The sequence below is a fragment of the Haliotis cracherodii genome, unplaced genomic scaffold, assembly GCF_022045235.1.
Source record: "Haliotis cracherodii isolate W230 unplaced genomic scaffold, xgHalCrac1.p SCAF_7, whole genome shotgun sequence".
Classification (NCBI taxonomy): domain Eukaryota; kingdom Metazoa; phylum Mollusca; class Gastropoda; order Lepetellida; family Haliotidae; genus Haliotis; species Haliotis cracherodii.
The window spans coordinates 5527611-5551663 of record NW_027266330.1 but is presented as its reverse complement, the minus strand read 5'-3'; the positions used below and the strand labels follow the sequence as shown (position 1 = coordinate 5551663).

General features: G+C 39.4%; 1 protein-coding gene across 1 annotated transcript; it reads right to left on the bottom strand.

Moving 5' to 3' along the window:
* Positions 1–7895: 7895 nt before the first annotated feature.
* On the bottom strand, positions 7896–24053 carry LOC139448000 (fucolectin-like). The gene is made up of 4 exons (XM_071229502.1): positions 23978–24053; positions 10685–10885; positions 10153–10395; positions 7896–8122 (listed from the first exon to the last, which is right to left on the bottom strand). The coding sequence occupies exons 1-4, from the start codon at positions 24051–24053 to the stop codon at positions 7896–7898; spliced, it is 747 nt and encodes a 248-aa protein (XP_071085603.1).

Here is a 24053-nt window from a genome sequence, read left to right as displayed (position 1 = left end):
ACCGAAGTGGTAAACGTCTGACAACTGCATCACTTCAGGCTTCCCATGCACTCGTGAAGAGCAAGCTCCCCGTGTTGAGTGCTTGGTAACATTCCACAGCACCCCATTGCTGGTCTATGGTGGCCTAACTTTGGTTGCTTGTGATCTATAGCTCATTTTTATATTGTATTGTGACATATAGTGATATATCTTTTTTTATGATTGCATGCTAGTTTTAAAGATTTATCTGTGATATTCTAGTTCTTTTACTGTCCATTGATGACAGGCTTTTATTAATTGATAATATATAATAACTTCTCGTCACGATATGACTGAAATATTACCCATGTGACGTTAAATTTAACTCACTCACTCCCCATTGCTGGTCGTAAAATGCGACCAAATTCGGCAGCCTGTTTGCCGTGGGTTGTGCCCCCATGTCGGCAGAGAAAGGGAGTCTGGTGGTTGAGGACGCTGGAACCAGCAATAGTGTTCCTCATTCCAACACACCACTTTGACCCTTACAAGTCATGTCCGAAGTTTAAAATCCAACACCAGATTGTTCAGTTAAAACATGAACGGAACACCACCTTCCTGGATGCAAAACGAATAATCATGGCCACTGTCTCTCCGACCACAGCTGTCTCCTACTCGGCAGCAGTGTCACGCCCACCTTCAAAAACAGTCACACCTGTTCAATGTCAGACGGATATAACTTGGGTTTCATCAGGAAACTGTTATGATACAGTCTTCTTCTACTTCTTCTTCACAAACTGATACATCACCATCACCAACTGTGTCAACATCGTTAATGGCAGCAGCACTGGAGCCAGCATCGGAACCAAAACCATCACCTGTTGTGATAAATGCTAACAACAAAGTTGACTATTCAAGATTTTCAGATCATGTACCAAAGGGTCGCCGTGACCCTATTCAAATTTACAATCAATATCAGATATCATTCTCAAGGGGGCAACAGAAGTAAGTCGCCGCGAAATGGGAGAAATAGATCTCCTGTTCACCCATCTATAACATGAACAATGTCCATCCACTACTACCGTGGAATTGCAGAGGTCTCAGGACCAATTTTAACGAGTTACATCTTTTGATACAAGATAATACGCCATCGGCAATCTGTCTCCAGGATACATACCTTAAGCAGAATGCAGAATTAAGCAGAACTTTGATTTGCGTCGGTGCAATTCCTTCCATTCCTTTTCTCCACCAGGTGTTAAAACTACTGGTGGATCTTCTGTTTTGATGAGGCAGGGAGTGATCCACATCCTGTTTCACTTCATACCAATCTTCAAACTGTTACAGTCTGACTGACTTTGCACATAACTTTTACTCTGTGTTCTCTGTATATTTCACCTTCTGTTGTGCTTCAGCAATCGGACCTTCAATCTGTATATGACCAGCTGCCTAAGCCATACATGATCAAGGGTGACTTATACGGCCATAATCCGTTATGGGGAAGTGTTGTCATCAACCCTAAGGGAAACGACCTTGACGATTTTATTACCGAAAACAACCTGTGCATTTTCAATGATGGATCAAGTACATATCTACATCTTGCTACTGGAACGTATTCAGCTTTAGATCTGTCCCTAACAGATTCCAATCTCTTGAACGAATTTACATGTTCGGTTCACGATGACCTGTGTGGAAGCAATCATTTCCCTTCAATCCTGACAGCAAATGATCCATCTGGTGTTCCACCCACATCAAGACGGAACTTTACCAAAGCCCACTGGCCCTCCTTTCAGGAACTCTGTACTGATAGGTTGAAGCCTGGTGTGTTCAGGGATGTAACTGATCCTATTCAGCTGTCTTCTGATATTTTAAACGAAATTGCCGACATAACCAATTGCTGAGATAACTATTCCAAAGTCCTCTGCAAATCCACACATTCAAAAACCATGGTCTGATAATGAATGCAAACAGGCTAGGAAGTGTAGGAAAAAGGCTGAGAAATATTTCCACCGACATCCAACTGTCAATAATTTGAATCATGTTAAAATTACAAGGGCCAAGGCACGCTGTACCTTCAAGTAAAATAAGTGTAAGTCTTGGAGGAATTATGTCTCTAAAATTAATTCTCGCACGCCTATATGCAAGGTGTGGAGCATGATTGCAAAAAATAAAGGCAAAGGTTCAAAATCGAGTGTTCACCATATCAAAGACGGTGACCATCTGTTAACAGATAATTCGGACAATGCCAGTAATTTGGGTGAAACGCTGGCCAAACACTCTTCATCATCGAACTACGATCCTTAGTTTCACAATTATCAGAAACAACAGGAAAAGAAGGGGTTTGATTTTGCTTCTCAAAATGGAGAGGATAATAATGAGGTATTTTTGTTCCATGAGCTAAATACTGCCTTAGGTCAAGCGCACAATACTGCAACGGGAGATGATAATATTCATTATCAGCTCCTGAAGCATTTGCCTAAATCATGTGTAGAAACGCTTCTTGATATATTTGATCAGATCTGGACGTCAGGAAATGTTCCGCCTTCGTGGCGTAATGCAATAACTGTTCCCATACCTAAACCTGGTAGAGACAATATTGATGCATCCAATTATCGACCACTATCACTAACCAGCTGTGTGTGCGAAACAATGGAGCGAATGGTAAATAATTTACTGGTGTGGTACTTGGAAACTAACAATCTTATAAGTAACATTCAATGTGGTTTCCGTCAAAATAGAAGTACCATTGACCATCTGGTACGTTTAGAAATTTTTGTCAAAAATGCAATTGTGAATAATCAGCATGCAGTATCAATCTTTTTTTTATTTAGAAAAAGGGTTTGATACCACATGGAAACATGATATTTTAAAAGATCTACATGATTTGGTGTTAAGAGGCCGTATGCCTCAATTTATATCCCAATTAGTAACAGACCAACAATTTCAGGTTCGTGTGGGTTCCACCCTGTCTGAACATTATACTCAGGATAAGGCAGTATTTTGTCCGTAACACTGTTTTGTATAAAGATTGTAAGTCTGTCAAAGGTTGTAAATGATTCCATTGATGGTTCCCTTTTTGTGGACGAACTGAATATTTCATGTCGTGGAAAAAATATGGATACCATCGAGAGACAGTTGCAGTTTTGTTTTAACAAAATCCAAAAATGGTGTCTCGAAAATGGTTTTAAGTTTTCCAAAGCTCAGATCAATTGTATTCATTTCTGTAGGAAATACAAATATCATAAAGATCCAAAGCTATTTTTACATGGCACTCATATCAAGGTTGTAGAAGAGGCCATGTTCTTGGGTCTCATTTTCGATCTCCATAATACAAACTTACAACTTTCACATTCTACCCCGGGTCCACACGGGGGAAGAGCGATTAGCGTTACCCAGCGCTCACCACGGGGAGGTTGCTCTTCGCGGGTGTCGGTTGTAAATAGATCCGTAAATAAGTTGGTCCAGGTCCCGTGACTGATGTTGTGAACAACGTCCATTGCAGTCACCGAACCTGACCGCTTCATTCATTTATGAATTCACTGTACCCTCGTTTGGTGGATACCAAGCAAAACTAATCCACTTATCTGTGTGTTCAGTTATCCTCCTTGTTACTGAGAAGGCAATTAATTAAGGCATATAAACATAAGAAACAGCAAATCAAATACTTTCATCAGCAGGTGTAGAAACAAATCAGATACAAATTGATACAGAGACTCATAGAGTGTGTCATTATGATTTCATGTGAGATACAATGAAATATATTGTTACCATTCACGTTCTTGTTCGGTCCATAGTATGGTGGCCTACCTTTGGATGCTGGCGATCTCTAGCTCGTTTTTATCATGTATTGTTATGTATTTTAATAACGTTTTATCCATCACTACTAGTTTTAAATATTTCTGAGAAACTCTAGTTATTTTACTGTCCTTTGTTGACAGGTATTTTAGAAAGTTTACACATATTTCGTATGTATGTTTAAATTGGTGTACCACTTCTTATACCCTATAGTGATTATAAACCTGTTAGTGGATGTTACATCCGAGATCTAATGCAGAAGAAGTGGGACGCACAAGTAGACAATAAATTACATGAACTTAAACCCACTATTGGTTACACCTACGTACTTGGGTTGTCAGTCCAGATTTGAAGAGGTCGTATTAAGACGATGTCTTATTTGCCACAGATGATATACGCACGAATATTTATTACAAGGTGGGGATCCTCCGTTTTGTATCCCTTGTGATGAAAAAATCACGGTCAAGCATGTCCTGCTTGACTGTGTTGATTTTTCCATCCCAAGGGATAAATATTTCAAGATTACATCTATGAAGGATCTTTTTAATATCAGTTCTCATTAAGTGATTGGGTTTTAAAAAGACATTGAATTGTACCATAAATTTTGATTAACATGTTGTGTATATAATATACCTTTTTTTACAATTGGTAGAATAAATGTAATACCTGAGATTGTTAGTGGCTGTATCCTCGAAGGGTGTTGAAGTAATGTAAAATGATTGTCCCCCAGAGAGGGTACGTCAGACCTTGTCATTCGAAGAACATTTTTCCGCCACAATTTTAATCGTAGAATGTGTGTTCCTTTAATATGGCTGAATTTGTCAATAATCGCCAACAGCTGAAGGGATGATATAAATCCGGCTGGGGTCCATGCAGGTAGCAAAAGTAATGTTAGTCCCCATGGACCCTCGCATGGTGATCTGTAGCTTTGTTTTATATTGTAATGTTTCATGACTATTTTATGATATCTTTTTATTGTTGTATGCTAGCTTTAAGCATTCAATCTGTGATATTCTAGTCATTTTACTGTCCTTCGCTGACAGGTTCTTATTTGGTTTAAATATATGTATAAATATTGTATAAATTCTCGTCACGATATGGCTGAAATATTGCCGATGTGACTGTAAATCTTAACTCACACACACACACACACACACACACACACACACACACACACACACACACACACACACACACACACACACACACACACACACACGTTCTTGTTCAAAGTCAACATTCAAAGATGTCCATTTTCTTACAAAAACACAATGTTGGTCATTCTTCCTGGCAAGAAAACATTTCTACTGTATACATTTTTTAGAATTTCATTTATTCACATCAGCAGGTGTAGATACAAATCAGATACAAATTTATAGACTCGTAGATTGTGCAATGATGATTCCATGTGAAATACAATGAAATATATTGTTAACATTGACGTTATTGTTCAACATCAACATTTAAAGATGTCCATTTTCTTGCAAGAACACAATGTTGGTCATTCTTCCTGGCAATAAACATTTCTACTGTATACATTTTTTAGAATTTCTATATGAAGAATGGAAATGAGGAATATCCCTTTGATACAGATAGTGTAAATATAGTTTACCAGACATGATATGATTCACTTGTTTAAAGTTCCGCTTCATTGTAAGAAATTCTCTCTTGGTATATAAAGTTTGATGGAAAAATCGATATTGAAAATCAAAACGTTTAGTATCATTGTTGCATTGTCGGATTAAGGGAAAAATTGCTTTTATGTGTCAATAGTAAATGCTTGTTGCCATACATCAGGTGATATGTGTGTTTCAGCTCAACATAAACGTTTCTTGCAATTGCATCTTCAGTATGCCATTCAACAACGTTCGACTTTGGTTCAATCCAACCCCACAAATATCAATATTCCTATCATTTCCAATAGCGTCTCCTCCATCCGTTGCTTTTAAAAACAAAGTATTAAACGATTACAGTACAAAACTGTTCCTTTAATATTGATATTTTACTTTCAACTGCTCGCATTGTATAACTAGTCATATGGACAACACATAAATAATACATTCGTGTTAGTGTTCAAATTTTATCAATATACAGTATATAATTATTATTATTATACAGCATGAGTCACGACCTTTTGATATTCTGGTGTGGGATTTTGTATCAAGATTAGATAATTTTTTCAGCTTTTATCTAAAACACCTCGCAACAATATCATTTTTGCGATGTTTTTTCAACAGTGTAAAGCAAAATTATTATTTTTCAAGAATGTTCGTGGACAATTCCATTTTTTGGATACAATCCCAGCCTCTGATATCGTGTAATCCTGTTAAACATGTTCATGTAACAGATGACTTTTCTTCGGTAAACATGTCTAATTTAAAGTCACATCAGCAGTATTTCAGACAGAGTGACTAGAGCAAGTTATACATTACTAAAAAAAACAATCGTACCCGTTTTATTGATAAAACATACATATGCCTTGCATTGTAGGAACAAAATAATGTGTCATTTTATTCAGACTAAGTGTCCAAAGAATACAGTTCGTTCTTTATGTATCTAGAAAACTAACTGAGCACCTCTTATGTTAAAAAAGAAAATTGATGTTCTAAACATGAAGCAAAGCCATGCTAATTTGAAAACACCCTAAAATGAAATGGCCGTTCCTTAGTTCACAAAAATGTGTGTCAGTGCATGTACAGCACAGGACAGCTGACAATCGACATTTTATTGGTTTTTAACACGTCAGTGATAAGAGGTTATCTTCTTATGCTTTGGTGTGCATTAGTGACAGGTATAAAAAGAAAACGCTATTTATAAACATTATGCGGTCCAGCATATAAAGAAAGTAATGTATGCTTGTAGTAGTCCGGTCAATTGCCAATTTGATAGTGGTAGCTCATTGACTCATTGAGAGACAATGAATAACATGCTTACCAAATTCAGACCTTGTTTTGTACCCTTAATGTCAAGCGTCTGGCAGGGTCATTACCAGGGACAAAGGTAATGATTAAATGCTGTGAGCATAAACTTGAGAAACAGGTTACTGTAGAATTTCCCAAATAATATGAAGTGTAAGTCTCATTGTATAATTAATACATTAATATGACTACAAACCTTTAACACAACTGAGAATGTAAAGTGCGTTTAGCGAGAGACAACGCAACGATGGTCTCTAAGTAAACCCAATACTTTACGGGGAGCAACTCTTGCAAACACAATTACTGAAGGCGGTTTTTAGCTAAAGGTTAAAAGCGGCGTTAAACCAAACTCTCTCACTTAATTTTAGCTAATAGGAGGCAAATCATGTTTCCTTCCCTCGTTAACGTCTGTCTGCAGTACCATATTTTAACGTCTCATGGTATGACACGTCCGGGGATCGAACCACCGGCCTTCCACTCTCCAGGCATCGTTAATGGGAGCTTTATTGTTCACTCCAGAAAATACGGGAAAGATTGGTTTGCCTCAAGCTTAAAAATCCCTGTCTGCAAGACAGTTTCGGTGTCTTGAAAAACTTATCAGTGGTTCGGGATGTTGGTAATTACACTAAACTCATAATAGAGAAATAGTTTCCTTTTGTTCTATCTCTTTTCATTACCTACCTAACATTGAGGAAATATATATGAAAAAGGACTTTACGTTTTTGTCATATTTCGACCTACCGAACTGATTGTTTGGGCCAAAGAGTTTGTCATTATCATCATAGGTACATGCGGGAATTGATGACTTACTGTAAATCAGAGTTAGCGTATGGTGTGATTGCATAAGATGACGTCGAATGCAATAGGTGACCTCAAATGCCTAATGGCATGATGTTATGTCATTTTGCGTCAACTCGATTTTCGTACAAAACAATCAAATCTTGATGAGGCAAACAAAACCGTCATTGTAGAATGACACGAAATCAACAAATCGCCGAGTTCATCCAATAAATAGCAAATGTACTGGGATCCATTTGATCCCAGACTCTTATGACACAACGGCAAACATGATACTTTATGAAAAGTATTTCAATTTTTGGACAAATATTAGACAACTTACAAAAAATAATCTTACATTTAAGCTTGTTCTTGGGTCAACGGGAGTATGTTTTACTTCAAACATAGGTGTAATAAAGTGTGGGAGAAGCTTGCTATATATTAGTTGAATGTTTACAAACAGGAAATAGGGTAGGTTGTCCAAGAATTGTCGTCAGATGAAGACATTACTTTGTCAGTTAGCAGACAGTTTTCATCAGTCGGGATCGTTGCACTGTAGCTGAAGGCGGTGCATGAATGATATTGGTGACAAATGATGCCACAGTTTCCGGCTGTCATGGTGGACGTTGTCAGGAATGGCTGTGACACCTTCTTGTTCTTCAACGGCTTGTAGTAGGAACCTAGAGAAGATGAATACTAGAATTTAGATAATAATTAGTCTGAAATAGCGACTGGGCACGTCATCGTGTCACAGTATCAGCCATGTGACAGCGACTGACCACCCGATCCATCCTAAATGAAAAGGTAACTTGGACTTATACTGCACCTGATGGGCATGAAGAAGAAAAATAGACACAAATATGTATTGTTTGACGCCGCATTCAAGAACTTTATGATGGCTGTCTGTAAATATTCGAGTCTGTTTGGCAAATCAGTGATTGTGACGTCACCAATGTCGCCAGTGACATGCCTTCAACCTGGTATCTATCCCAGTCAAGATACATCATAACTCACTGTCCTCATATATATTAGAGAAGTACTTGCAATTCGAGTATACAGTCATATACATTGTAATTTAAAACAAAAGTCAATTCTCAATACTTCCTTCGAAATGTTTCTTTCGTATCATGAAGCTACACTGATTATGACGTCTTCAATAGCCGGGTACGGCGCAGGTGGATTGTGCAGTTATCTGGCAACAAAACTGCGTTTGTGATTAAAATAAACAAGATATTTCATGTGTCTGAGGACACCGTCTGAGGAAAATCTCCTTTTCCACGGCACTCATACATCATATTTCACTTGGCACATGAAATATCGTATTTATAACATACTTCATTTGTTGTTGAAAGTACTGTTTTTTAAACAAATTACCCCAAACAATTAAAACGCAAAGTCTAAATTCTCCCTCCTGTATGCATTAACCTTTTTACACAGGGATTCCTGCCCACAAACAAGATATAGTGCTAATATGAAAAATAAATATAAATAATAATCTCCATAAAATACTTGAATTTTTTTCTTTTAATTTATGTACTTCTGAGATTATATTTCACACCATCTGAATTAATGAGTGAGTATGGTTTTACGCCGCTTTTAGCAATATCCCAGCAATATCAGGCCTAGGGAACACCATAAATAGGCTTCACTTTGTAGCTATGAAGGGAATAGATTCCGGGTGAAGGCTTTCACCACTACAGCCCCTTCTGAATTAATGAATACTCATTATCTGTTTGAGGTATTTAATCTAACTTACAACCACATTCAACATTTAACAACACCGAACAAAACCCAGAGGAACGATCGCTAAGCCAGGCATTTGAACCATAACTGTTAAAATCGGAAGAGTTTCAAACAAATATAACGTGTGAGGAGAACTTTTATCCAGTGAAATATTTTCACTGTCAACGCAGGAATGTACTGAAGTGTTCCGAAGCGCGACAACTGCCGAATGCGACACGCGCACGTTCGGTTCATTTCGTTACGGGTCGTTCCGGCAAAGTATCACTTTTCTAAACTTTAGAAATCTCTGTCTTTCACACTTAAGTATATACTAATTTTGTTCAATATAATGCAGGATTGAATTTTTAAATAAAATATTGTTCTTTTCGAGTTCTTTTCTGTTTATAAGACATTTTATAAAAAAACCTTTGTTAATTTGATTTCCGTTTTCCCTCAAGATTCACATTTCAGGGTATGCAACGTAGTATTTGATTTGAGAGAGAGAAAGTACGAGTTCAGCAGCGCATAAGTGTCTGTCTCTTGGCTAATGGATCTTTCAATCTTTCATCTTTCAACAAAGAAACAATAAAAAAGTTTCCATTTCCCAACCGATCAGTGTGTCCACTCATTCTTTAGCACCGTACATTCCGATTTCTTATGTGTGTTTTTTACACGGCACCACGGTGTTTTAATTCCACTCCATATATAATTATGATTTAGGCCTGATATGGACTTTTGTGAACTAACTAGGAGGCTACATTACTGCCCCTTCTGAATTAATGAATACTCATTATCTGTTTGAGGTATTTAAACTAACTTACAAGCACATTGAAATATCAAATTGTTTTTAGTGTGTGTGTGTGTGTGTGTGTGTGTGTGTGTGTGTTTATTCTGTTGTTTTTACACGGTACCACAGTCTTTTAATTCCATTCCATATATGCCTGATATTGACTTTTCTGAACTATTTTTGTGTCTATGGTTTACTCACGATATGGCTTCTTAGCCCCCTCCCCTTGAACATCCACATGTCCGATAACGAGGTGTACATTGGTGGTAGATGGCCTTGTGACACGGACATAGCGGACAGGGAATGTTGCATTGCAGGTGAAGGTGAACTCTTCCCCAGCAGTGACAGTGCTAGACACATTCCCACACCACTCCGACTGGACATCAGAGCAGAGGCTGACATCTTTGTCCATGACCTCCACGAAGGCATTTCTCATTTCTAGATCTGTAAACAAAGGAGTATTCAAGGGCACGTATCAAACATTAAATGACTTATTGTTTGAACTGTATGGTCAAGTTATTCTTACTCTCCCTGACGTAAGGGAAATCGATGGTTAAATGTATAACAAGTCTTGTGTCATTAATGACATCCCATACAGCTACCGTATGTTACTGAATTACACTGAAATTGATATAGATCTTTTTGCAAGGACTTCATTTTTCGTGTGATAATCCATTTAAGTTATGCATTATCACTCGATGAAACTAAAGGTAGGTGTTCTGTATGAACTTACACCTGGTTCTTAAGGTGGCTGCTGTGAGGGTGATGCTGCTGATGGTGAAGTAGCCCCTCAGGTCGACCTCCCACCAGGACATCATGCTACGTTCCGTTACTGACCCGCTGGATGCATAACTTCTATCCAGAGCCTGGGCAGCATAATAGTTTTCATAGTTACTACTCTGCTTTGCATCTTTCCCATTTGAAATATTTTCACCTGAAAGTAAAATATATATCAAATATTCATTGTTGGCTGCACACGCACGCACGCACACACGCACACACGCACACACGCACACACATAGGCACACACAGAGAAAACTTTGCAATTGTATTAGTATAATCTCAAATTGCAGTTTTGCAAGATGGCATGGATCTGGATGCTAGTTCACGTCAATAATCACGCCAACAATTTGCGAAGCGGCCAATAGCAACGTTTTACGAACATATTCAATTATTACGTTTATGTGACCTCCCTGCAGCGGTAATTTGATTAATAAGACGTCTTTTTATGCACTTATTTCAATAAAAAGACTGTAGGTAAGTATATATTCCTCCCAATAATAAGTTAGTTCGTGTGGGACCTACTGCGGCACCCATGACTCTCCACATGGTGAGTGCTGGGTAATACTAATTGCTCTTCCCGTATTTGGAACTGGGGTATAAGATGTCCTTTGCACCCAATTGCTTGTCACAAGAGGCGACTAAATTGGGCAACCTGTTTGCCTTGGGTTGCTCCCATGTGTCGGTGGAGGAAGGGATTCTGGTGGTTGATGGCACTGGAGCCGGGAACACACCATTTCGACCCTGACTTCACCTAGACGATATGATATGGTTTTACACTGTATTTACTTTTCGAATAGTCCTCTGTTCATTAAGATGTGTTGCCTAGAGCATATAACCAGAAGCCGGTGGCTCGTGGGCCAATCCAGTTGATCATCTGGATCCTCTGGATCCTCTGGAGTATAACATTCCTGTATCCCTATCATGTTATTTTGCTGGAATGCCGTTTACATATGACATCGCCCTTGTTGGCGATCTGTGGCGGGCAGGGATCAGGTTTGTTGAATCACAAAAAAATAAGAATGGGTAAACACTATCCAAAAAAAACCCAACAACTATCAGAATCTGAGTTCGATTCACCTGATGCTGAAACAGTGACCAGATTGTTGTAATTCTGAAAGTGATACTTGGCCTCGGTTTCTCGTCAGGGAAGCCAAGGGAGACCGTAAACTAGCTCTTTTCTTTGGAAAATAGGACTCAAGGGTAAAACTGGTGAGTTGAAGGATATTAAAAAATTACGATCTGGAGCGCTTTTGATTGAATGTACCAGGAAAGCACAAGCTATCAATCTCATGACATCAACTAAGTTGGTTGATATACCTGTTAGCTGTTCTGTTCACAAAAGTCTTAATTTTAGCAAGGGCAAATCTGAGACTGCGGCCGCAGTCGGCCTGAATAACTATTGACGAAATTGTATCAGACCTTCGGAGTCAAGGTGTGTTTGAAGCCAAACGATTCACATATATTCTGACATATATCTTTTGACTTTCGTCACAACAGCTCTACCAAGTTGCCTGTGGACCTCTACATCCCACGACCTACTCGCTGTTTTTAATGTCAGAAATTTGGACTTGGACGTAAAGCTACTTTCTTCAGATGTGGTCAAATTAATCAGGATGGTAACACCTGCCCCAAGCCTCTCAAGTGCTCTAACTGTCAGACACTCTTATGCGTCTGTCGTTAAAACTGTTCAAACACTTAAAACTGCAGCAGTTCACTGTCAGACAGATCTGCCATGAACAGTTGGAGACTCAACAATGCTAGTTACTGAAATCGAAGCTATGCAACATGAATCAAAGAAAGTTACAGCTCCAAAATCTACCCAGGTAGCATCAACATCAACAAAAACAAAGTCCAAAACAGAAAGATCAAACTGAACGAGCGTCAAAGGACTCAAGGGTCCTGTGCAACTCCACAACAGGTATGGGTTGCTTGAGGACATGGATAGGGAAGTATCCCCTCACGAGGGCACTAGTGGTTGTACAAGTGGCCACTCCCCCAAGGACGAATCTTAAACATACAGACACATTTGACCTGAGACAGTAAAACTGTCATCATTCGTTTTCTCCGCAAGGTGATAAAGCGGCTGGCGGCTGTACTATTTAAGTCAGGCAGATTTTCATTTATAGCGCTGTTCATTTAAGTACTAATCTTCAAGCTGTTGCTATCAGTCTTACATTGAACATCGCATTTATATACTTTGTGCACTTTATATATCCCATCTCCATGTGCTCTTAATAATCAATAGGATCATCTCCCTAAGCCCTGCATCATCATGTGCGATTTAAATGGGCAAAACCCTTTATGGGTACGACTACCAAAATTAAGGCAAAAGTTATTGAAGATTTTATTTCTGATAATAGTTTATGTCTCTTTCATGAAGATTCGACCCGTGAAGATTCCGAGGTAGAATAGGTCTTCAGCAACCTATACTTGCCGTAAAGGCGACTATGCTTGTCATAAAAGGCGACTAACGGGATCTTGTTGTCAGGCTCGCTGACTTGGTTGATACATGTCATCGATCCCAATTGCGTGGATCGATGCTCATGATGTCAATCACTGGATTGTCTGGTCCAGACTCGATTATCACACAGACCGCCGTCATATAGCTGGGATAGTGCTGAGTGCGGCGTTAAACAACAAACCGACCACCGACCAACCGACCATGACGATTCAAGCATCTATTTACATCCTGCCACTGGGACCTTTTCTGTCCTTGATCTGTCCATCACAATGAATTTGAATGGTCTGTGGATGAAGACCTTTGTGGAAGTGTAAGTGATTACTTCCCTAAAAGCTGTGAAACCAGATGATAACTCCTCTTCCTCGCGGTTGAATTTCACAAAGGCCAATGGGCCCTTGTATGAAATAGTAAGTGCTGAATAATTGAAAACTGATTATTTCAGAAAAGTCCCAAATTCCATCCAGTTATTTTTTACTCAACTTAATAGTATTGTGTACTAAACAATTCCAAAGTACTCTGCAAATCCTCATGTACGTAAACCATGATTAACCAATGAATGCAAACAACCAAGAAAGTGTAGCAAGAAAGCAGAAAATTACTTCCACAAACATCCTACAGTTCATAACCAAAATAATGTTAAAGTTACTCGTGCCAGGGCTTATTAACTCAATAAGCGCCTATCTTGAAGGAATTGTGTCTCTTACTTCACGCACACCCATGTCCAAGGTGTGGAACGCGGTTAAATATATATAAGGCAAAGCTTGGTTGGTTGGTTTGTTGTTTAACGCCGCACTCAGCACTATTCCAGCTATATGATGGCGGTCTGTAAATAATCGAGTCTGGACCAGACAATCCAGTGATTAATATCATGAGCATCGATCCACGCAATTGGGCGACCAAATCAGCGAGCCTGACCACCCGATCCCGTTAGGCGCCTTTAACGACAAGCATTGTCACCTTTTACGGCAAGCAGGGGTTGTGAAGACCTATTCTACCCCGGAATCTTCACGGGTCATAAGACAAAGCGAGCTAGCGAGTTGTGTTTAACGCCGCTTTTAACAGTATTCCGGTTACATCACGGCTTCTCAGAACAATGTGCGAGGAACGTCTGACGTTATATAAGGCAAAGGTTCAAATCTCCTGTTAACCTTCTCAAAGAGGTGACACATTAAAAACGGATAAATCTGACATTACAAATAAACTTGGTGAGGTCCCTGAGGTTCAGAGATATCAGAAACAACACGGAAAGAAGAAGGTTTTGATTCTAATAATGGTGAAGAATACTATGAAGTACTTTCAATGCATGAGCTATATACCGCTCATGAACAAGCTCATGATACTGCAGCAGGTGATGATAATATCTACTATCAGTTATTGGAGCATTGCTTGAATCAAGTCCTGAAACAAGTCAAGTCAAAGTTAATTTATAGGCCTCAGGCCGCAGGCCAGGTACAAATGGTAACACAGTATACATTCAAGTGCAAAATGGGCTACTCAACATTTCAGATGAAACAAGACGAGAGGCTTGCTCCCCTACCAATACCGACCCACCATCCCCACCAGTTGCCTAAGTGTATATACTTACAAATATTGTCACATCTTGATAATAATGCATTCTTTCTTTCATTCATAATGTGGTACACACACTTTGGTGATTAAAAATGACACTTCTGCGACAGTCTTGCATTAATGGACAAATTTGAAAATGCTAGGGTGTACATATGAGTAATGTGGCAAATACAGCCGTCTTAACTCTATTTATTTACTCTATTATTAAAATATGGTATTCACCCTCTATATCAGATTCACAAAATGTACATAGACGCTGATCAAGCTGTAATTTGGGTTCAACCCATCTCCCCTTTTTAATCATGAACTGAGCCTAAAACGTATTAGAGCTACACGGTATTTTACAACATCAATACTATTAAGATACATTTCAAAACACAAGGAATCCTTCATTGATTGGTACAGACTGGTTTCGCTAAGACTTAATAATTGTTTATTTAACATCTGTGTGTGTGTATATATATATATATATATATATATATATATATATATATTGTATATTATGAATTCGCTGCTTAAATTCTGACAAAAATCCAGTTTCATTAACAATAACTTCACCCAGCCAAACATATCCAAATTTCGATGCTCATGATACCATCACTGGATTGCCTGTCCCAGACGCGGTCTAAAACAGCCAACCAACCGACCAACCAAAACCAAATTTGTTTAATATATTTCTAACCAGAGACTCGTTGAGACATTTTTGACCAAATATGGACTTCATGGAATTTTCCTCCTTTGTGGCGTAACGCCATTGTAGTCCAAATACCAAAAACCTGCCGGGATCATAAACCTTTTCTATCTAACCAGCTGCGTTTGCAAAACTATGGAACGAATGGTGTATAATAGATTAGATTGGTATCTGGAAAATAATATTCATCTTACAAATGTTCAGTGTGGTTTCAGGAAAAATCGAAATACTATTCATCATTTATTGCGATTAGAATCCTTTGTTGAAAATGTCATTGTTAATAAACAACACATAGTATCAATTATGATACTCACTGGAATCGTGGTATTTTAAAGGATTTACATGATCTTGGCTTGAGAGGGCGTTTACCTTATTTTATATCACAAGTTTTATCAGACAGGCAATTTCAATTCCTAGTCGGTTTAACCCTGTCTGATCATGATCCAGTCAGTATTTTGTCTGTCACTTTAATTAGTATTAAAATAAATAGTCTGTCAAAGAATTTTAAGTGATTCGGTAGATGAATCACTTTTCGTGAATGATTTTAATATTTATTGTCATGGTAAAAATATGCATACAATAGAGAAGCAGTTACAAATCTGTCAATACACAAGTGGTCTCTTGAAAATGGGTTTATATTAATTGTATTCATTTTCTGCAGAAAATATCAGCCACATAAGGATCATGAATTATTTTTGGAATGTCACCCCTATTGAAGTTGAAAAGAAGGCCAAAGTTTTGGGACTCATCTTTGATTGCCGTTTAACTTTCTTACCACATATGAAATCACTTAAAGCTTAATGTCTGAAGGCCCTGTTGAAAGTTGTATCTAATTCAAAGTGGGAAGGAGATCAGACAGCCTCTTACTCTTATACAGGTCACTGATCCGTTCCAAACTTAATAACGGCTCCATCGTCTATGGTCGAGAATGTAAACGTAAGTTACAAAAACTACATACTATCCATCATCAAGCCCTGAGGCTTTTCCTTGGAGCCTTTTGATTTTCTATTCACAGTATGTGTGGAGGCGGATGAGCCATCCCTTAAACAACGCCGTCTGAAATTATCCTTACAATCACCATGTTATTTTCTAATCAGTCAATTCCAGCTTTCAGTTGCGTATTTGCGTATTTTATCCTCTTTACGAAGATATTTACAATAAGAAATCTTTTGTTCCACCATTTGGAATCAGAATCAAATCTGTCATTTCCGCTGCTAAAATTAATCTTCAACATAAAGCTCCCATCCAACTTTGTCATCCCCTCCTGTGCAAATGGTTAGGCTAAATGTAGCCCTCACATTCACAAGACTAAAAACAGACACAAATCAACGAATTTATAAACAAGATTACAACCAATTTAGAAGCACACATGACACTTATAAATCTATATTTACAGATGGATCCAAGGATGGTGGCACAGTTGCTCGTGCCACTGTCACTGGATCCAGAACAGTATCTTCACATAACAGTTCCATTGTCACAGCAGAAGCAAACGTCATTTTAACAGCACTAAAATATGTTAATAACCAATCTAAACATAAACAATTCATTATTTTTCAGATTCACGTTCGTGCCTTCAGCCTATTACAAATATGTCATGTAAACATTTTTGATTGAAATTCTTGAATTACTTTATTATCTTGCTACTGGCCAATTTGACAATTTTACCCAGCCATGTTCGTATCATTGGTAACACAATGGCCGATGCTGCTGCAAAAGCAGCACTAAAACATCTGTGACACCACTTCTAATCCAAGAAGCTGACCATAAACCCGTGGTTAGGTCTTACATCCATGATCTGATGCAAAAGAAGTGGGACACCCAAGAAAGTATAAATAGGTTACATGAAGTTCAACCAACTGTCGGTTATGCCTACTTGGATCGTCAGTCCAGATTTGAAGAGGTCATAATGCGACGATGTCGTATTGGCCATTGACGCTACACTCATAAATATTTTTTTAAAGGAGAAAATCCTCCATTCTGTATCCCTTGTGATGAAAGAATCATGTAGTCAAGCATGTCATTGATACACATTAGAGCTGTTAAAAAAGCGTGGAATTCTTGTCTGATAACCTTGATGATACCGTCCTTGGGTCCATCTGTAAATATTGATTTATATGTATTGAGCGTCTTAACTAATCATATTCTTGTTGATACACAAGCTGATTTGTTTCCGATTTCTTTCATTGAGTTAATGGTAGGTCTACCTCTGGCTGTACCAACTGCCATGGAGGACAGACAAAAGCTGAGTAGGAGTTATAGTTTGGAGCTATCTTGGCAGAGGAAAGGTCAGGTTTGATTCGTCAGGTTTGAAATGTATACCATTGGTTTTCGATTTTAAAAAATTAAACCCACTTTCAAAGGATCATTTGTAACTTTATTATATTAAAATCATCCACCAAAAGTGACCCACCAATTGAATCATTTAAAACTTTTGTCAATTTACCAACTGAATAAAGTGACAGACAATATACTGCCCTGTGGGACACCCTGATCCTGATTATAATGATCAGAGAGGGGAGAACCCACATAGACTTGTCCGTCTGTTACAAATTGGTGCATGAAATAAAGCAAACGGACTCTCAATCCAAAATTATGAATATCTTATAAAATACCATGTTTCCACTTCGTATCATAAGCTTGCAATGATTTACAATCATTTTGTTAATGAACGATTCTAAATGCACCAAATGACCGATATGACTTCGGTCGTTATGGAAGCCACATTGAATATTCGTAATTACATTGTTAGTTTCCAGGTACCACACTCATCGATTATTTACCATGCGTTCCATGGTTTTACAAACACAGCTAGTTAAAGATCTAGGTCGGTAATTGGATGGATCAGAATGATCCCGCCAAGGGTTTGGTATGGCATTATGCCATGAAGGAGGAAAGTTTATATACTGAACAAGAAAAGTTCCTGTGACATTGAATAAGATTTAATGCAAAGTTTTGTTTTTTACCAAATCTGAAAAATCGGTTTGCAACAGATAAAAGACTGCTGTAAGTGATCAAATGGATTAATTTGCCAAACTGACTTCAGAAAATGCGTGATTTCATTAAAAAAACCATGAACATGCCAAAATGTCAATTTACAAATCAGTAGCGTGTGTGTCTACCTCTGGTTGCGATACAAGCAACACATCTTAGTCTCATGGAATGGACCAGGCGTCGCACATAGTCCTGTGGGATATCTGTCCATATCTGCTGGAGCATGTTTCGAAGTTCCTGGAGTGTCTGTGGAAGACCTAATTGACGTTGAAGGCACCGATCCATCTCATTCCACATGTGCTCGATTGGTGAGAGGTCAGGGGAGCGAGCCGGCCAGGGGATGACATTCACGTTGGTTTTTTTTAAGAGAATCCTGAACAAGTCGAGCAATTATGAGGCCGGGCGTTGTCATGTAATGCCTGGGCCATGATGACGCAAAAACGGTAAAACAACAGGGCCGATGATCTCGTCGCAGTAGCGCTGTCCATTGAGATTTCCCTCTACCACTATTAAACCGGTCATCTGTCTTGCTGCAATCCCACCCCATACCATAACGCTGCCGCCCCCGAACCAATCTTCTTCCATGACACAATGATTGACGTAACGTTCACCTCGACGTCGGTACACTCGAATCCTTCCATCGCTGTGGCTGAGGTGAAAACGAGACTTGTCAGTGAATAGAACTTGTCCCCACTGCATGGCCGTCCAGCGTAGACGCTGTCTGTACCACTGTAGACGTGCTTGGCGGTGGTTTCCAGTCAAAATTGGACGTCTGGCGGGTCTTCTGGCGACAATCCCTGCACATCTGAAGCGACGATGTACGGTTTGTGAAGATATTCGTCGAAGGCCAGGGATGCTTCTTGCAGTCACTGTTGCTGCTTGGAATCGATTTCATAGGTGTGTTGTTCGCATCCAGTTGTCTTGTCGATTATTGGTTACGCGTGGCCTGCCACTCCGAGGATGGTCTCTGACTGCATTCGACTGTTGCCAACGTTGCCATAAACACCAAATGGTGTTTCTCTTGACGTTAGATTGTCTTGCAACATCACGTTGACTCGATCCTGCTTCAAGCATACCAATGGCTCGCAGACGCTCATTTTCGGACAGCCGTGGCATTTTCATAATGCTGAATAATTGTGTAATTTTGTTGTTTTTCTGAGTGGATGTTGTCAGCATGATGCTAAACAATGCATATGGAATCCCGTTAACGCACATGTTTTTATACCCATTCTTGGGTAATGAAATGCATGGGGCTTGCATAAAAGTCAACTTTTGCATGGAATGCATGCTTTTCTCTAGCAGTTGCGTTTTTGTGACTTGATTCCATACATGTACTACAATATTGAAAACCAAACTTTATTTGTTAGAAAAAAAACACTAAATTATAGTTGTCACGGGAACTTTTGTTGTTGAGTATATTAACATAGTTTCAAGACATGATTTAGGCAAGCGTTTTAGTAGCTGATAATGAATATTATCAGTGCCTGCTGCTGTATCATGAGCTTGTCCTAAGGCAGTATATAGTCCATGTAGTGAAATACTTCATTGTAATCTTCACCATTTTCAGATGTAAAATTCACTTTTATCTTTTCTTGTTGGTTCAGATATTTTTGAAGAGCAGTAATGTAATTAGATGAAGAATGTTCTTTCAACACTTCCTACCTTGTTTACAATTATCATCAAACCATGGTTTACGAACATCAGCAATTTCAGTGTGCTTTATCACCCAGGGGAAAAAGATAATGATATGAACTGTACTGTATCAAATCAAATTATCTTTTTCAGACGATGGTTTTTCAGCAGCTGGTGTAGATGAAACCATAGCCTGTGTCACAATCTGAGATGCTGAAGAGATTTCTCATGGTTGAGTGTCTGAATGAATGTTGAAATAACCTGCTTTTACAGATTGAGGGATTGTAGAAAGTGAAAGGTGAACAGATTTGTATTTGTTGGGATAATGTGTTCTCCATATTTTGTTTGTTAGAGTTCTTCAAAACGTTCTTCTTCTGTCATGTCTGCCAGACAACGGGCTCTGTCCGCGATGATCCCACGACGTGAGTTCAGCGTTCTGTGCACAGAGACTGCAACTTCAGTGTTTGGAAAAGTAGTACATTTCAAAAGAGTGATAGTTTGATGTTTCCATGGACACGCCACCAAAAGAGCCGCGAAGCCCCGAAGCCGTGAAGCCCCGAAGCCGTGAAACATTCTTCACCCCTCCACAAATACATTTCATGGCTATGTATATTGCAAAAGGATTTATTGCTAAAGGAAGGTGATTTCCTGATTCTACTACTAGAAAACGTGGAATAGAAACATCCTCATCAGATGTGGAAATCTCAGCTTCCAAACGCCTCTTCTTTTCATTGTGATTCGAACCAGGATGATTATGAGCCATGATGAAAGTAATTTATTCAGAAATTAGAGCAATAGAGAACTCAGAGGTTGACATCACCAGATTTGCCCATGAGCCACTGCCTTCTGTCAGGGGACTCTTGGCAAATTTATGTCATATAATTTCCATTAACAACATGCATACCCAACATTCAAACAACGCAAAACATTTTCAAGATGAACGTTTTCCATACACTGGGCATGACGTTACCAGCCGATTGATAGAAACGGGCCCATTCTACTACCACCCGTCAAAGTGAAATCAGAGTCAAAGTAGTGTGTTTGACAAAGGAACCATGGTCCTAAAACCAGTGCCCTCAACTACCAGACTTCCTTCCTCCATCAACACAGGGGCGCAACCACCCAAAAAGCAATTGGGTGCTGGGGACACATTCTACAGCGGACCTCATGGTAAGCATGGATCAGCCGCTGTATTATTGCATCACAATATGTCAGTTGCCTTTCATATGCACTTGGTACATATAATTATACTCCTCCAGACATTGTTAGTATGGGAAGTAACACATATTTGTTCATAGTGCAACCTACAATCCCTTATGTGTATGACCCGTGAACATCTGGGGTAGAATAGGTCTTCAGCAACCCATGCTTGCCATAAAAGGCGACTATGCTTGTCGTAAAAGGCGACTAACGGGATCGGGTGGTCAGGCTCGCTGATTTGGTTGATGAAGGTCATCGATCCCAATTGCGTGGATCGATGCTCATGATATTAATCACTAGATTGTATGGTTCAGACTCGATTATTTACAGACCGCCGTCATATAGTGGAATATTGCTGAGTGCGGCAAACAACCAACCAACCAACCAACCTTATGTGTATAGGTTTGTTAAAGATATTTTCGCAGATCACCCTCTTCACCCTCTTCCATCGTCCCAGTGGTTCTCATCATTTCTGCAATGACATCATCGTCATGCTTCACGTGTAGCTTTTGTGCTAGTGTCCTTGTAAATGTATAGTAGATCAATATTACCTGTGCGTATCGAGTGTAGAATACTCACAGACAAACAACGTCCTGTATAATATATACCTAGGAATTGTCGATTGTGTTTCATCTTAATGCAACGTCAAATGGTATCGATCTTGAGATTTATAGAAGAGGTTGTAATTATCTTGATTGAATGTAATGAGGATATTCGTTAACACTGGCGTCTGCACAAGCTTGGTTGGTTGCTTGGTTCGTTTGTTGTATAACGCCGCACTAGCATCACCTCTTCGACTGAAGTACAAACATTAAAGGGGCACATTAACAATGTATATGTTTGCTAACAACCTTGGTCTTAATTAGTTCCATGGGAGCCAGTTTGTTCGTTTCTTGTTAAAAGCCACACTCAGTCATAGTCAAACTATATATTATGACGATCTGTAGACGATCGAGTCCAGACAATCCAGTGATTGACATTATGAGCATAGGCTACTTAGGACCTACTCACACCTGCAGGGGTCAGTGATGTTCAGCTGAATACAAAGTTGATGTCGTCCTTGAATAAACTACCAAGGACATGCAGACAAATGTGTACATAAGTAACTTATTTCAACAATATCCCCTAATCTATATGTATGTATGTAATATCTTTTTTCAATTATTTCACAAAATATCAACATTGAATTTATAAACTGATGAGGTGAACAAACATCCATATTCAGTCAGTTGTACCTGAGAAACAATTTGCATTACATGAAAAAAACAAATTCAGGAACAATTATGACACTTCGATCTTGTACATCCATGCTATTTATTTTCAGCAAATTGGGGCAACAAATGCGTGATACGAGGAGACCAACTACTTAGCCGTCGGGCGGTCGGGTAGCCTAGTGATTAAAGAGCTCGCTCGTCACGCTGAAAACCCGGGTTCGATCCCCTACATGGGTACAATGTGTGAAGCACATTTCTGATGTCCCCCGCCGTGATGTTGCTGGAATGTTGCTAAAAGCGGCACAAAAACCATACTCACTCACTAACTTAACCGTCAACGACACCGAAGTTTAAAACCGATCATGTTGCCTTGTAGAAAACGTATTCTGCTTCTGCCAATTATCATTCACGCACAGTTTCATATTGCGGTTTTAATGACATTTGATTCGTTCTATTTCCGCCATAGAAAGATTCAAAGTCCCACTATTTGGAACAATATATGATGCTGTCTTCAGAAGAAACATGCAGCATTATCGGTTCATTTTGAGAGAACATAAGACTATGCTCAGAGTTTTAAAGTTCACAAAACACATAGCGCCACAACTGAATCCCACCAGGAGCACCGCCTGTACAACGTTTAACAGACTGGAAACGTATGGTTATCAATCTGAGTCAGGCTCTTAGACCACAATCAAATGGCATCATTGGTGGTCACGAGGACATTAAGTTGCAGTTCCCTTGGACTAGTTGTGCCTGACGATGTGATATAACGGCCGCCAACACAATCTGCTCGACAACTCGTGAAGATCCGGGGTAGAATAGGTCGGCAACCAATGCTTGTCGTAAGAGTGAGTGAGTGAGTGAGTTGGGTTTAACGCCGCTTTTACCAGCATTCCAGTTATATCACGGCGTGTCAGGTTAATGTGGGAGGAAAGTCCGAAGTGATGCAGGTCTCACACGTTTACCACTTCGGTGAAACCCACGAGCACGGGTATGGTGCTGACAAACCTAGAAACGTAATTGGGGAGAACCGGGATTCGAACCCACAATCATAGGTTTCTGGCGTGCCCAAAAGGGATGCAACTCAGCGAATCGCGGCGCCTTAGAAGACTGGGCCACCCGTGACCCGCTTGTCGTAAGAGGCGTCTAACGGGATCGGGTGGTCAGGCTCCCTGACTTGTTTGATGCATGTCATCGTATCCCAATTTGAGTGGATTGATGCTCATGGTGTCAGTCTCTGGATTGTCTGGTCCAGACTCGAGTATTTACAGACCGCCGTCATGTAGCTGGAATAGTGCCAAGTGCGGCGTAAAACAACAAACCAACCAATCTTACCCGATCTTCGCGGATCCTGCCCAAAGCAATGTGCAGATATGAAATGTCTCGAATGAACCTGAAAGTCACCGATAATGGCCGGGACTACCAGGCCATAACACACGTCAACTGACTTTTTGTTCTGAAATATACATTTAAAGTACTCACTGTGTACATATGTGTTGTGCAGTCTTGTAACACTGGTGTAGACGACTACACAGATGAGGACATGGAAGCCTGTCAT

Coding starts and splice junctions, on each gene's coding strand:
- LOC139448000 (XM_071229502.1), bottom strand. CDS start 24,053: ATGACAGGCTTCCATGTCCTCATCTGTGTAGTCGTCTACACCAGTGTT. Junction 10,886..23,977: donor GCACAACACATATGTACACA/GTGAGTACTTTA, acceptor TTTTACTTTCAG/GTGAAAATATTTCAAATGGG. Junction 8,123..10,152: donor GGGGGCTAAGAAGCCATATC/GTGAGTAAACCA, acceptor CATCTTCTCTAG/GTTCCTACTACAAGCCGTTG.